Raw genomic sequence first — 14871 nt, 5'->3', positions numbered from 1 at the left:
ATATAGGGTTTAAACTGTGCGCTTAATTCATACTTAAATGCCAATAAACATAATATCATTGTCTAAAATCAAAATATGATATTTGGTTTATAAAAAAAATAAGATGTGCAATGCAAGAGTGCTTTGGACACATTTCAGAAACCAAAGAGGGCCCAAATTAGAGTTAATTAATTTACTGCTCAATCCTGATCAGGTTGAGACATGGCTTTGCAAGAGAAATAATGGTCCTTTTATAAACTTGTGAGTTAACGGAAGAAAAAGTTAGTTAATGAGACCTCTGAATATTACATGTGGTTACATATATTATTATTTTTTTTATCCATACTCTTGTTGTTTCCACAAGCATATAAGTACTTATATAAAGTGAAAAGTAATTTTACATTGTCCATAGAAATGTGTGTGTGCAATTGTTAAAACTAAACATCTCCAGAACTCGCATACGTTTTCTTTTACCTTTTGGCTTATATTTTATCCAAAGTGGAAGACAAGGTCAAACTGTCCACCAAGTTTCTGTGTCCTCAACCAACGAAATAAATAGAAATGTTCAAAATGTATCCCTCCTCTTGCTGTTTGGTAAAGGCATCATCCTTGCTCAACGGATTCGGTTTAGTTCAAAAACCCTTGGCAATTCATCGTTGCTCCCAAAAGCTCCAAGTTTGTATAGTCTTTCAAAAGCTGAATTTATCACAGGCATTAAGTGTCCACAGTGTTGCTTCAATCTGCCTTCTTCACCATAATTCCAGGTTTTTGACATTGACAAACCCAGGATTCTCCCTAATCTTCCAATACGTTCCATTGTAAAGCCAAACTTCCCTTCCAGCAGCATCCAAAGTTTTCCTGTAAGATGGGAACATTTTAACATTCCAACTCTAATTCTTATGAATAAATCAGTTGTGGGATTGATGTCAACTCACCTGAAGAAGCGAGGGATATGCTCCTCTCCTCTCTTGGCAAGAATTTTCCTCCATTCTCTTTGATTTTCCTCCACTTCATCCTTCTTTTTATCGGTCTGCTCTATTTTCCCCTCCTCGAGAAGCCTAACAGTACCAACACAGAGCAAACTTAAAACAGATGATCTAAAAGAAGAGTTTCATGGACTTGCTAATCCATGAAATTGCTAAATAATTCTGGCTCCAGTGTCTGTCTATTTATCATTGTCTATTAGGAAGGTCTCACCTTTGGTCAGGGCGCAAGCGTGTATCTGTAGGGGGAAGCAAGGGCTTAAGGTCAGGGGTCAGCTCATTCATCTCGATTGCAAAACTAGAGAAGCCATAGTAAAGCATGTAGTTCTTGGGCTGTGGATCTGTAAGGAAGCACAGACATTCTGACAACATCTGCCAACACAAAGGTACATCTCTCATTTATTTGTTTTGTCAGACAGAACAGCCACAAAATCAGAATGGACCCCATACAGACCCAATACATTCCTGGTCTTATTGTGAACAATGGACCCTTTTCACAGACTGTGATGGCGTTTCCAGAGTTAATAACATTGTGTGTTCCACAGTTATTAGTTTATTAGTTAAATCTAGTTTATATATATATATATATATTTGTTATAGGGGCAAATGGGGATACAAAAATTATATTTGTTGTGGTTTCTGTTCACCGCTATAGAAGTTTACCCAACTATTGATGTCTTCAACCGCTAAGAACCCTCAAAATGTGAAAAGTGTCCATGGCAGCGGGAGTTATTACATTGCTGACTAATATCCAAATAGGTATTTAGCATTTTCTAAGCAAATACATTAGTTCTAGATAATTCCCAATGGATAAAATAACATTTCCTTTAATATTCTGTTTCACACAGAAATACATCACATTACAAAAGTAAGTTGGGTTGCAAACAGCATTTCATGTTGACTTGAAAAATGACAACAGTATCCAATAAAATAGAGGAAAGATGACTACTCACTTGGCTTCCAGATACACTGTGGATTTGGAAGGGTGTCACAGAAGATCCCTTCATGCCAAAATCCACCGAAACGATGGACGACATTACCAGTCTCATCAAGAACTTGACCCTGCACTTCATTTTTGGAACCATCTGAACCCCAGTAACGTGACTGAGAGAGGGAAAAAAACATTTTCTGCATTTGTACTTCATAAGACTTCATCTATATGTACTCAAAATGAAGCAAATGACAACAAAATTTGCAATCAAAACTGAACACACCTTGACAAATGTAATCTTACAGGTGCAGACCGAACTTTTCAAGTTGCGAATAATGACTTCGCCGTAGTGCTCGAGGTATCGCTGCTGACTGAGGACATTGTGGATGCACGTCACCACTTTGTTCCATTCATAGTGCTCCCCGTATCTACAAGTAAGGTATATCAAAGACCAAAGATCAGAATTCTTCTTAAACATTGGAATTAAAATTCCATTGACACCAAAACAGATACTTGCTTTTTTAGAGTCACATTCACCATCCCTGTTGGCATGATCTCCAAAGATTTGCCCCAAAACTTGTTCTTCCATCTCTGGTCTGCTCTCAGCATGCAGGGTTAAAAAAGGAATGAGATTCAAATGCAAACATACAGTTCATCATGAGATCACACAGACTTTAAAACATACCCTGCCAGAAGTTGAAATTGTCTGATTCTGCATGACATGCAGATATTGGTGGATGATGGGAAACCTGACGGCAAACACAAAACCACAGAGTAAAAACAACTGCTTGATAGCAAACGTATCTGATGCATAATCAGATGTGATTATTAATTACCTGTTCACTAATGTAGCGGAAGCCTCTGTCCTCTCTGATACACTCAAATGTCTCTCCCAGGACTGGATTAAAAGGTTTGTAACGGTTGCGATACTGAGCCGTGGCATAGCCAGATATGGCAAAAGCAGCAATATAAACCTTTACAGAGACAAAACAAACTGTTTTTAAAGAAATATACTACCAAATAAATAAATAAATGGCATTTAAATAAATGCTATTCTATTTAATATTCTATATAATAAAATATATTAAAATAGAAAATTATTTCTATTTTACAATTTATCAAATAAATTATTTCTATTCAAACAATTTTAAAAATAAATTGCAATAATATTTTACAATATTACTGTTTTGTTTTTGATCAAATAAAAGCAGCCTTGGTGAGCATAAGAGATTTCTTTCAAAAATAAAAATCTTACCAACCCCAATGTTTTGAACGGTAGTATATATACAGATATAGTAATACAGTCATTCAGACATATGCAGTTTTGCTGAAGTTTCTGTCATTATTACCATCCTCTGGTAGGGGTCGTCGGTATGATTGGCAGTGTCCAGAAGGTCAGAGTATTCCAGCTCCTCACAGAGTCTCTGCAGCAGGCACACAGGTTCATTCAGAGCTGCTGGCATGGAGACACGGGACAGATCCTTGCCTATGTTGTTGTAGAGGATAGTCATCAATCCGACATGGCTGTTGTCAGGGCAGACTGCAGGCAAAATAGCACGACGTCCGGTGTTCTTTATGGGGTTTAGTTTTGGTGGTGCCTTTGAAAGGCTGGCACGGTACTTGCGTGAAGCCATTGCTGTTGAGTTCATGAGAAAAAGTAAAAAGTAAATAACACAATGTAACACAATGTATTAGATTACATGAACAAAAGTACACTACAGTTCAAAAATTTGGGGTCGATACTATTTTTTTATGTTTTTGAAAGAAAGTCTCCTAGGCTGCATGAATTTAATCAAGAATACAGCACAGATTATATTGTGAAATATTATTACAATCTAAAAATAATAATAATTTTTTTAATTTAATTAATTCCTGTAATGGCAAACCTGAGTTTTCAGCAGCCATTACTCCAGTCTTCAGTGTCACATGATCCTTCAGAAATCATTCTATGCTGATTTGGTGCTCAAGAAACATTTCTTCTTATTATCAGTTGAAAACAGTTGTGCTGCTTAATATTGTTGTGGAAACTGTGATGCATTTTTCAGCATTGCAAAAGAACAGCCACTGAACATTACAAATTTATTTACTGTCATTTTTGATCAATTTATTGCGTCTTTGCTGAAAGTATTAATTCCTAAAAAAAAATAAACTTGAACCCAAACTTTTGAATGGTAGTATATATGGACACCTAAACACCACATACATATCTGCTTACTGAGCATTTAACTTTCACTAACCATAAGCCTCATCAGGCTCTGAATTACTGGATCCATCACTCAGACCGGACTCATCGGACATCTCAGAAGAGCTCGCACACATAAGCTCATCACATGCGTCAAAATACTCTGCCGCTGAGTCAGCCACCGAGGGTGCACGGAAAGACAAACTACGGCCTGACCCAGACTGAGTGAAACAGAGACAGACATGTAGATAGTCAGAAAATGTGAGCTTGATTGCATCATACTGCTATGATGATAAAACTATGAGAGGACAAAAGAGCCTGTTGGCATATTAAGTAGGTGAAACCCATCAACCTGTAAACAGAATAAAGAAGCAGAGGGTGGAGGAGGGAAAGAAAGAGACAAAAATGGGAACAGGGTGAGTAGGTTCTGGGTAGACAGTGACACACCTTCCTTTGTAGCACAGTACGGAAGGACTCTTCTGAGGAATCAGTGGACACCGAGAGTTTGTGGATTTTGGTGTGACGGGACTTAACATCTAACTGAAGATACACATACACACACACACACACACACACACACACACACACACACATCTATGCAGTAAAACATAATATGTAATGCACTGAAAATAAACTATTAAACCAGTGGTTCTCAACCATTTTGACTCCAAGGCCCCTCATTGTCCACAACAATATTCAAAGGCCCCATGACTTATCCAGTTGTTTCGATAATTCGCCCAAAAATGAAAATCAGCCTCAAGTAGTTCCAAATCCTTTCCAAGTTTATTTTTTCAGTCGAACATACAGATATTTTGAAACAGTTGTTGGTCCCCACTGACTTCCATAGTATGGAAAGAAAAATACTTGTCAATGGGGACCAGTAACTGTTTGATTACCAGCATTCTTTAAAATATCTTCTTTTGAGTTCAACAGAAAAATGAAACTCATACAGGTTTGGAACAACTTGAGGGTGAGTAAAAGATGACAGAATATTTTGGATGAACTATTCCTTTAAAATAAGAAAGATCTTGATTTTTAGTGATTTCATTTTTAATTATTTATTAGCTTATTTTAATGCTTGTTTTGTCTTATTTTAAATAATTTCAAGACATCTTGAACGTCTTTAGAAGTTTGTTGAAACCCCTGGTTGAGAACCACTGTATTAAAGCATTTACTAGCAGGGGTGTTTGTTTTATGGTATAGAGCTTATAGCATCTGTAATAACAAGATAAGCTACAATAAATCTATTCTTTGCATGCATGCATGCAGATTTAAGGCAATAGCGCAGCACTATAATCTTTTCACTAAGTAATATAAGTCCTTGTCACCTCAGCCAGGCTGCAGAGGTTGTTGATCTGGGCAGAGGTGGTCTGGTGAAGCTCCCTGCTGGACCAAGCTTCCAGCAGCCTTTGGCGCTCCTGAGCTAGAGTCTCATGTGCAGTACGCAGAGAGGCATGGACTATAAGGAAAAAGACAGTGCTTACCTTCAACATTATACATCTAATACAGCAAATAAGCATACGCTGGGTTTAAATTTAAACTATAAAATCATTAAAGCGTTACTCTTATCCATTTATACCTTTCAAGGACATGGAGCAGATGTCTTGGTGGAGTTTCTTGCTTTCTGATGAGGTGGGGGCTGGTGGGGTCGCCTGGGTGGAGACATAATCAGGGATGGAAGGGACGGAGGTTCCCAGGTGGGAAGAACTGTTCAGGTGGCTTGATGATAACTGCATTAGAAAAGTGGGTAGAAAAGAAGTAGGAGGAGATATTGTTATCTAATGTCTACAGCATGTAACAATCAGAAGCTATAGTACATTTAGAAAAATACTAAAATACAATAAAGACTACCATTCACTAAGATTTTTTTAAAAGAAATTAATACTTTTATTTAGCAGAGATGCATTCAATTGATCAAAAGTGAGAGTAAAGATATTTATAGTGTCACAAATAATTTCTATTTCAACTAAATGCTGTTCTTCTGAACATTCTATTTATCAAAGAATACTGAAAAAATTTATCACGGTTTCTTGAGCACCAAATCAGCATATAAGAATGGTTTCTGAAGGATCATGTGACACTAAAGACTAAAGTAAAGGCTGCTGAAAATTCAGCTTTACCATCACAGAAATAAATACTTTTTTTTTTTAAATATTAAAATAGAAAACAGTTGTTTTTAATTGCAATGATTCTTAACAATAGTACTGTTTTTACTGTATTTTTTTATCAAATAAATTCAGCCTTGGTGAGAATAAGAGACTTACCAAGCCCTAACTTTTGAGTGGAAGTATACAATATGCAAAATGCAATAGGACCACCACATGGTGTAAAGCATTTGCTACTTGGTGGTATAATGTGTCGAAAGTTACAAGGAATTTACAATCAGCGTGTCTTGTGCTGACTTACCGATTTAGTAATCCCACGAAACGGCTTCATGTAAAAAAGGAGTTGACTAAATTACTGGGGGTTTTGAAGCTCTAATGCTTACTACACATTAGCACAACAGAAATGCCTGACTACAGTATTCAAAAATAAAATAAAAATACATCTTTGGGATGACACTGCACATGAATATGGAATAATTTCCATAATAGCTTCCAAACCTTTGTTGAAAACATGAAATAATCCCAATGGCAGGGCAACCCCTGTAGGCAAAGATTATGATTGCTTCCCAGGCTTTATCTAAGACATCCTAATATCAAGTAGAGGAAAGTGTAAACTAAGCAGCCTCACCATTCCAAGAGCCTCAACTCGAGACAGAGTGCGAGAATGACCCCAAATCTTGCCAGTCTTCTTCTTGGGCTTGTCAAGGAGGAGATTCTATGGGTCAAACACATGTGGGAACGCTTACTTGCAAGTCATTTTAGTAAAGGCCTCTCTTCAGCCTGCTCCTTTTACTAACTTGCATGCTGATGATCCTCTGGAGGTCTCCGTTATTGACAATTTGGCCCGACTCTAGAGAGTGCAACTTTTGGACCAACCGTTGCAGCTCATTCAACTCCATTTGACAACGGGTGAGCTCTAGAAACAACACAAAATGGTGCTTTTTTAAATCTTCGTCTGTGCTTATGCATCCTTTTGTTACAGTTTTACTAGTATTTTAAAATACCACTGTACCTTGAGCACAGATGTCAGGTTCTTGGGTCTGTAGCCAAGCCGACACTTTCCCATTAATGGCAGGATTGACACATGGCAGAGGTTCACCCACATAAGATGTGCCCTAGAATTGTTCATAAGACATTCATTTGCAACTTCCACCAGACAAGCCAAGAATTAATTCACCATAGAATATATCAGTGTGCATTTACAGATAAAACTACAATCTGGGACTAACCCAAGTCTAATCACTAATTCTTCTTGTTCTTAAACTGTGAGGACACGTTCACCTAATCCCTGGTGATTTAGAGGGCTACAGGAAGTCAATGTAGGAACCATTTCACTCACCATGTCCTGCATGGGACTGTTTTTGTGAGATAAATGACTGCCATGGGACAGGGCCTGGAGGAAGCCATTGTGAACGTGCGCAGCCTCGTTCTTCTTATACATCCTGTGGGCACTCAGCTTGGTGACCCATATGTGATATAAATCTGGAGTCTTGGACTAATTAGAAAAGTAAACTGGGTTCAGCTGACATATTTGACAGTGATTTTATTTGGTTTATTATTTGATCAATAAATAGCATAATCTGCTGGATGAATGTAAAAAAAATTGTCACAGAAAAATAAGATATAAACTCAGAATTGTGAGATATATAATTGCAATTAAGAAGGAAAAAGTCAGCAATGCAAGAATTTTCATTGCAGCTTTTTTCTTACAATTCTTTTACATCTTGCAATTTTAAGACTATATCTCACAATACTGACTTTTTTCTCAGAATTCTGAGTTTCCATCTTGCAATTCTGACTTTTTTCTTACAATTACAAGTTTCCATCTAGCAATTCTGAATCTATATCTCACGAAATTGAAAAAAAGTCGGAATTGTGAAACATAAACTCAGAATTGCAAGAAGAAAAGTCAGAATTGTGTGATAAAAAGTCACAGATCCCTTTTATTTAATTTATTACCTTTTACTTTTTATGCCATGGCTGAAACAAGCTTCCGTAGAACTAAAGATCTTATTAGCTTCAAAACAAAAATGAATCCGTTTCATTCACTCATTGCCAACAATACAATGACTTACTTTCATGTGATACAGAATGTCTCCAGCATCCAGATCTATGCGTCTTGCTTTTTTGTTTACTGACATAACTGCGAGACTGACATCCAGTGCACCGTGCATTTTCCCTTTGGAAAACTGTTGAAAAAGTAAATCCTTGATTGTTAAAAGAGTCTGGATCCAAGATCTACAGTTGGTGGTAAGGAAAAAATTATTTGCATACTTACATCATGTTGGTTTTTTGAATATCGTAGGATACCTTTATCCAAGACAAAGTATCTCTGTAAAAAAGTATAACTTTAAATCTCTTTGGATTTTCACAGTTCTATGTTTGTACCAACAACTACCTAAAGCAAAGATTACGTGCAACACGTTATTTTTTCTCATACCTTATGCCACCCTTTAAGAGGCCACTTTCTCCTCTTCATCCAGTAGCCTTCACAGATTCCTGGAGTATTAGCATCCTGCATGTTTTCTCCAGCGAGGTTCAAATCTGCTGGAAAGTCATCCATTACTTCCCAGTCTTTAATGTTCTATTAGGAACAGAGGGAAAAGGCAATCACAGTTCACGTACAACAGGGCGTTTCCCATTTAAAACATGTCACATATAATCCCTATGAAAAAAATGTAACTGTTGAGCTTGGTAAGACACATAAACTTGTTGGTTTGGCTTTCACATTATCTCATTGGACACTTGTTAGGTGTTGAGCAACAGGTTTCAAACACCCAAGGGCAGAACTACTAATGCTAGCTTTTCACCTATGTACTTGTAAGGAAAATATTTAGGTGTGTCCTAATATCAGTTGAAGAAACCTGAGTTTGAATGCGTTTATGTCAAGCAGATGGTACAAACCAGCCGTGAGTGACGCGAGGATGCTGTGCTGCTGCTCCTGGAATGAGTGGGCTTATGCCAGCCGCTAGACACCTTCTCCACACCACTCGCCTGTGACTGGACGTGGTCCACCGAAGACCCGTGGTAGTCCATTTTGAAAATGTCCTCTTGTGCACTTATTAATCGTGAATATACACTCTGCTAGAGACTCCTTCTCATTGTACACTAGAGCACAATATGTCTGCAACGCAAAGATTTTTCATTATTAGCTTTTTAGAAAGAAATCATTTATTGGTTATTCAGACAAGCACGTGTTAAGACTGCTAAGAATGTTAATTGTATACTATATTATGCAACAAGGTTAGGAAAACTATCTGCCATATTGTTGATAACTGGTTTTAGCTGATTTTAATATATTAATTTTATTCTATTTTACAAATACTATAATTTATTTTTATACAATTTTGTTTGTAAAAAAGAATAAATTTTTATACAATTTTGAAACTATAAAAGCCAATTATTTCATTTTGAAAATAACATGTCTTTGTGATATTGCGCTTATTTTTTTTAATCACACCATACATGAAAATATATAGTCACCTTTGTATTTCAAAGCTGGTTTTGTGAATGTTTTGTACAATAGCTAAATGCCATAAAAAGCCAAGGCCGAAACACAGTCATAACAAAAGTAACCAGCACAGTGACGGTAAACAAAAACAGAAGCAATACAATGTCCAGAAAAAACTCATCTAATTCGGTTATCTAACAGTAGGGACCTGCCTTAACTAACACTTCCTGGGCAGGACTTTAACTTCTGGCCTTTACCAGATCACACTGGTTCATCATCTCATAAACACCTTTGGCTTAATATGAAACACAAGAGCATACAGTAATGCAAAGAAACCAAAATAATACACTCATAATTACATAATCTAAATGATGCTAAAACCAGAAGGTATGGACCAAGGAAACACCTTTATTGCTGAACTGTATATCCTTAATTACATACTGAGGGATTATCGAAAAATTCATTTTTCTACATATAAGCTGAATGGAATGTCATCAGAGGGAGTGTGACAGAAACCAAACATGTTTTCTAGAATCTCCTGTTGTCTTGACAACACTGACAAGCTCATACATGCCCATTAAACTAGAATGAGGGTAAATTAGATATTTTGTAAACAGCTTAATTTGCAGTTGAGTAATTAACTATTTGATTACATAATTAGTAAAAGTAATTGGAATTATTCAGTCATTACCAAAAATGATCACTCTTGATATGTAAGTTTTAAATTGTTTTAGATATCCTTTTTTATGGAAGGCAGAATATGCACTGTAGCTATATGGATAACCTCACAAAGATAACGATCCCTACGGGAGAGGCTTAGCGTCATTACGATAATTGGCTTTGAATATCCCTTTTTAGCAGCCCTTAGCTTGAATAGCTTTTCACCGTGAGCATGCTGACAGGTCACAGTAAATATGATGTATAGCATCAGGAAAACAGTGTGACATACACGTTTGAATAATCATAATAACATAGAAAGATCAGACGTTAAGAGTCCTTCATTTTATTTAATTGTAGATTTCACTGTAAATTCTAAGAACTGAACATGATTTTAGAAAGTATAATAATTGTTAAAAAGGTTTGGTTATAAGTAGTCATTCCTCTTTGTGTGAAGTATCATCAAGTGTGTTGAGAAACAAAATAGTGTAGCTAACTAAAGACTTGCTCTTTGTAACTAAGACAGTGTAAACATTTAAAATGACATATATGATGAACTCTACAAAACAGAAAACTGTATTGTATAGCCTACACTCTTACAAATCACCACATGATCACATGCTGCCAATGCCGATAAATGCATGCCAATCTAAGAAATGTAGCTCTTGGATGTGATTTAAAACTGTCATGCTTGAACAATTGAAATCTTTTCATAGTTATAGTCAATTTGGGCTTGTGTTTAAGAGTTACTTCTCCAGTTAGGTTCACCATGCACTTGATAAAGGCTGTTTTTCATACACACCACGTTTCCAAACAGTATACATAAATCCACTTCAAACATATACTTCTACTGACTACTGCTACCAGTATTTAAAACCACAATGTTTCTTTAAGTATTGTAACTCAAGGTCTTACCTGAGGTTCCTGCTCTTGGCCAGCGTGTGGTGTATCTCTGAGTGACTCCCTCCAAGCGCCTGAGTTTCATGTTCCCCCATTTGTACAACCGTGCGTCACTCTACTCACAGAACAGGAAACCAGTTCAACCACTTTCTACTAAAAATGCAAGAATGCAGATATTCCATGTGCATACCAGAACGATATATGGCGGACAGCTCCCAACTATCCTCCCCTGGTGACTGAACATCCTCCAAATCCACCCAAGGCTGCAGCCAAATCATAATCCGCATTAGTGTCTTAAAAGCTGTTGGAATTACAGGCATGTAGGAGGAACTTCACTGACAGCCAGCCATTCAGATGCATTAAATCTGAAACTATTGAGTTGCTCTGCCATGACCTGTTTACTCAGATGGGATAACCTCCAAATGTACTCATTTTCAAGTGGGTAACCCCCTGTTGGTTCATTCATGTATTACCACACACAGAGCACATTTGTTTTATTTATAGTGATTTTAGTCACACGATTTTCCTGAAAGATGATCATACATAATTGTAAAGCTGGCCTAAAATGACAGTGGTGTCAAAATATGAAGAACAGAGACACTTCTACACTGAACCCAGAGAGTTATAACCATAAAGGACTAACTGACCTAGATTAACATGAAGTAATCCAGAGATTATCACTAATCAGGATCCGTGACCACTAGCTAGTGTTTATTTTGGCAGTACAAATACATGTTTCTTCTGGCTTTTTAACTTACAAATCAGTTCAAATACACTTTCATTTGTTTAAATAGTTTAAATATGCAAAAGGTCATAACTCAGGGTCTCCAGCCCCGCTCCTGGAGAGCTACCGTCCTGCAGAGTTTAACTCCAGCCCTAATCAAACACACCAGAACCAGCTAATCAAGGAGTTCAGGGTTACCTGAAAATTACAGGCAGGTGTGTTGGACCAGGATTGGAACTGAAGTCTGCAGGAAGCAGAAACTGAGAGAAGGGAGCAGGGTTGGAGACCCCAGGCATAAATATGGACAATATGCCTATTAATATGCATTGACAATTTCTGTATATACCTTGAAGACTTGACTAGAAAAAAACTGTTGCATTTTCACCATTAATGCTGAAGAAAAAATGATGCAGTTCAATAAGCACATTGACATTTTGTGCCAAGCTATGGGGTGAGTTGTCACAATGGAACCTGCCATTAAATAGCCTATTTTTCAGCAATATTTGAACAACATTTTTCTCCACAATATGTACAGTGAAAATTTCAAAATTCACCTCCAACTTTAACATAAAAATGACCAAAAAGCAACTTTAAATAACTCCATTTAATTATATACATTTTATGTCAATCATACACTGCTGTTCCTCCATGTAAATTCAAGCTGCTGCCTCCTTTATTGTATCTTTATCTGTAACAGCATTTGTGGAGTCCCCAGAGCCTTGCTGTTTGACATACTGCTGAAGGAGGGCAGAAAGGTGAGCTGGATGGTGAAGTAGCATTGAGACAGTCCGTGAAGTCATCATGGTTAGACCACCAACTAGCTCACCCTGAATAGTGGTCATAGACGGGAGTTTGGAGTAATTGAGAATGCCTTGATACGAAAGCAATGTGTTCTCTATACAAGCACCTGAAAGAAAATGGTACAGAAAGCCTGTGAGACAATACCAACACATTTTTAGAAGATCTTTAAAAGAATAGTTAACCCAAAAATGAAATAAAAATGCTGGACAGCATGGGTTTTAAAAGTGCTTATTTCTCTCCCGATTCAGACGAGACAAATTTTTCACTTTTCAATGAAGAAAGCAATAGTATGGATAGTGGACTATTTTAGCAGAAAGCAATGGTTTCAAGTCAAAAACACCCTAATGATGGATTTGTTTATTACAAACATGCAGCTTTTCACTTCAGAAGTCTTTAACTGGAGTCATGTGGATTGTTGTGCAGAGGATCCATTGGTGATCAAGTGTTGTAATATTACATTTCTCCAAATCTGTTCCGATGAAGAAACAAATTCATCTACATCTTACATGGCCTGAGGGTGAGTACATTTTCAGAAATGCTTCATTTTTGAGTGAACTATTCCTTTAAGAATGCAAGTTCATGCATAGGACAGTGACACTCACCTAAAAGCACCATCTGAGGACTGTGCCTTAATGTTTGCAGCATCTCTTTAACTTTTGGCTCTTTACTAACAATTATCACAGTCTGGCCAACAAATAGAGGCCACATGTTACTGTAAATGCTGTTGCTGAGAAAGGACCTCGTCACCTACAAAGAATCAAACAACATGTCACACAGCAGTAGCCTACATCTCAATAGTGGTAACCATTACTATAACTTGGCATTACCTGGTTTGGGAAGAACTTTACACTGATATTGTGCCTTTTCAGTTTGTGTTTCAGCACCATGAGGTCCTCTGCATTGATTGCATTGTTTTGAACCACGGCAATCATCTTACATTCCTTAAACAAGGTTTCTAGGTCTTTTCTCAACAAAACTGCCAGAGCACTTTCCTAAAAGGAAAGAGAGTAGAGATATACATATATATGTTAATAGAACACTTAGAATTACACACTTAAAACACTATATATATATTTTATAATATATATTATATAATACATATTTTATATTATCATTGTACTTGATATATATTTGTTAAAGGGACACTTAAAATGACACACTTAAGATAGTGTTCTGTAAGTATAGCAATGATCGACCTCTTCAGTCTGTCTGACTCGTGGAGCCAGTGCACCAGGAGGAGCTGCAGGTGTTGGGGGAATGTACTCTGTGACAGCCATCAGCTTCTGCTTGGGAAAGTGTACTGGCTTTCTTTGACAGCTTTGGATCCGTGACGAACAATCTGGCTTAATGGCAGCCATCCTGTAGGTTGACAATGACATATGATAAATATTGGTCAGAATAACATTAAGGCTAGAATATGTACATTAACATTCAAAGTACGATAGGAATGTAAAGGATGCAACAAATGATTCACTAATGTCATGAGAACATCATATGTGGTGTTTTAATCATGAAAATAAATACAGGGGTTTGCCGAAAATCCAAAGTGGCAGCATGCATACATGGATAACAGAATGATACATATGAAGAGATAAACCAATCAACATTAAGTAAACAGAGAAGAGTTGAACATACATTTCCAAGCACCTCAAATATGAGTCGCGTTTTCTCTGATAGATAATAATGATTATGCTGTCCAGTTCCACAATATAGCTTCATAGTGACTTTCAGGTGCATGTAATTTTACAATGGAGTTCATAGTTTAAATGTAAATGGCAGGTATTTGCTTATTTATGTTATTCGCTTATAATATGTTTTGCTATAATATCAAACCAGAATCTTACCCGATTTTGGGAGAAGCCTGCTACATAAGGTCGCTGCCATCTTGATCCGGTTACGCCCTCTTTTCCACAACGCACCATCATCTGCATACAAAGATCTTCCTATCCCACTATCAACCATTATAAAAATGTCATTAATCATTAAGTTAAACAGAATTGGACTGCTAACGCTGCCCTGAGGCGTTCCATTCTCTTTGATCCGGATTTGACGTGGGACATTTTTGTTGTATCGTGCTTACAAAATAAACGTCCGTTGTTTATAAGAAATAAAAAGAATAATAATAAATTAAAAGTTAAAAGAAAAATACACATTTTTT

General features: G+C 36.9%; 1 protein-coding gene and 1 pseudogene across 4 annotated transcripts; both read right to left on the bottom strand.

Annotated features, from left to right (window-relative positions):
- Positions 1-414: 414 nt before the first annotated feature.
- Positions 415-11929, bottom strand: LOC107743767 (oxysterol-binding protein-related protein 6-like). 4 transcript variants are annotated; one of them, XM_016557168.1, is made up of 24 exons: positions 11836-11929; positions 11204-11451; positions 9085-9304; positions 8621-8764; positions 8459-8512; positions 8256-8369; positions 7520-7675; positions 7193-7295; positions 6978-7096; positions 6809-6895; positions 6482-6505; positions 5655-5805; positions 5404-5534; positions 4523-4615; positions 4131-4296; positions 3243-3529; positions 2730-2867; positions 2579-2642; positions 2411-2489; positions 2177-2321; positions 1916-2066; positions 1177-1303; positions 915-1037; positions 415-837 (listed from the first exon to the last, which is right to left on the bottom strand). In XM_016557168.1, the coding sequence occupies exons 3-24, from the start codon at positions 9214-9216 to the stop codon at positions 729-731; spliced, it is 2697 nt and encodes an 898-aa protein (XP_016412654.1). In that variant the 5' UTR covers positions 9217-9304; positions 11204-11451; positions 11836-11929; the 3' UTR covers positions 415-728. The 4 variants fall into 4 exon arrangements, with proteins under 4 accessions (XP_016412654.1, XP_016412656.1, XP_016412658.1 ...); XM_016557170.1 differs by lacking the exon at positions 11836-11929 and having other exon boundaries at positions 11204-11303; positions 11379-11517; XM_016557172.1 differs by lacking the exon at positions 4523-4615.
- Positions 11930-12516: 587 nt separating this feature from the next.
- On the bottom strand, positions 12517-14798 carry LOC107743768 (39S ribosomal protein L10, mitochondrial-like; annotated as a pseudogene).
- Between the last annotated feature and the right edge of the window lie 73 nt (positions 14799-14871).

Source organism: Sinocyclocheilus rhinocerous, unplaced genomic scaffold (assembly GCF_001515625.1).
Source record: "Sinocyclocheilus rhinocerous isolate Xijiao unplaced genomic scaffold, SAMN03320098_v1.1 scaffold497, whole genome shotgun sequence".
Lineage (NCBI taxonomy): Eukaryota > Metazoa > Chordata > Actinopteri > Cypriniformes > Cyprinidae > Sinocyclocheilus > Sinocyclocheilus rhinocerous.
The sequence above is the reverse complement of the archived record's forward strand: the minus strand, read 5'-3'. Positions and strand labels throughout refer to the sequence as shown.

Bases quoted from the DNA above. Each gene is read 5' to 3' on its own strand.
- LOC107743767 (XM_016557168.1), bottom strand. From the start codon at position 9,216: ATGGACTACCACGGGTCTTCGGTGGACCACGTCCAGTCACAGGCGAGT. The intron at 8,370-8,458 runs GTAAGTATGCAA...CTTTTTCAACAG, and splicing joins ATTCAAAAAACCAACATGAT to TTTTCCAAAGGGAAAATGCA. The intron at 7,097-7,192 runs GTACAGTGGTAT...TGTTGTTTCTAG, and splicing joins ACCTGACATCTGTGCTCAAG to AGCTCACCCGTTGTCAAATG.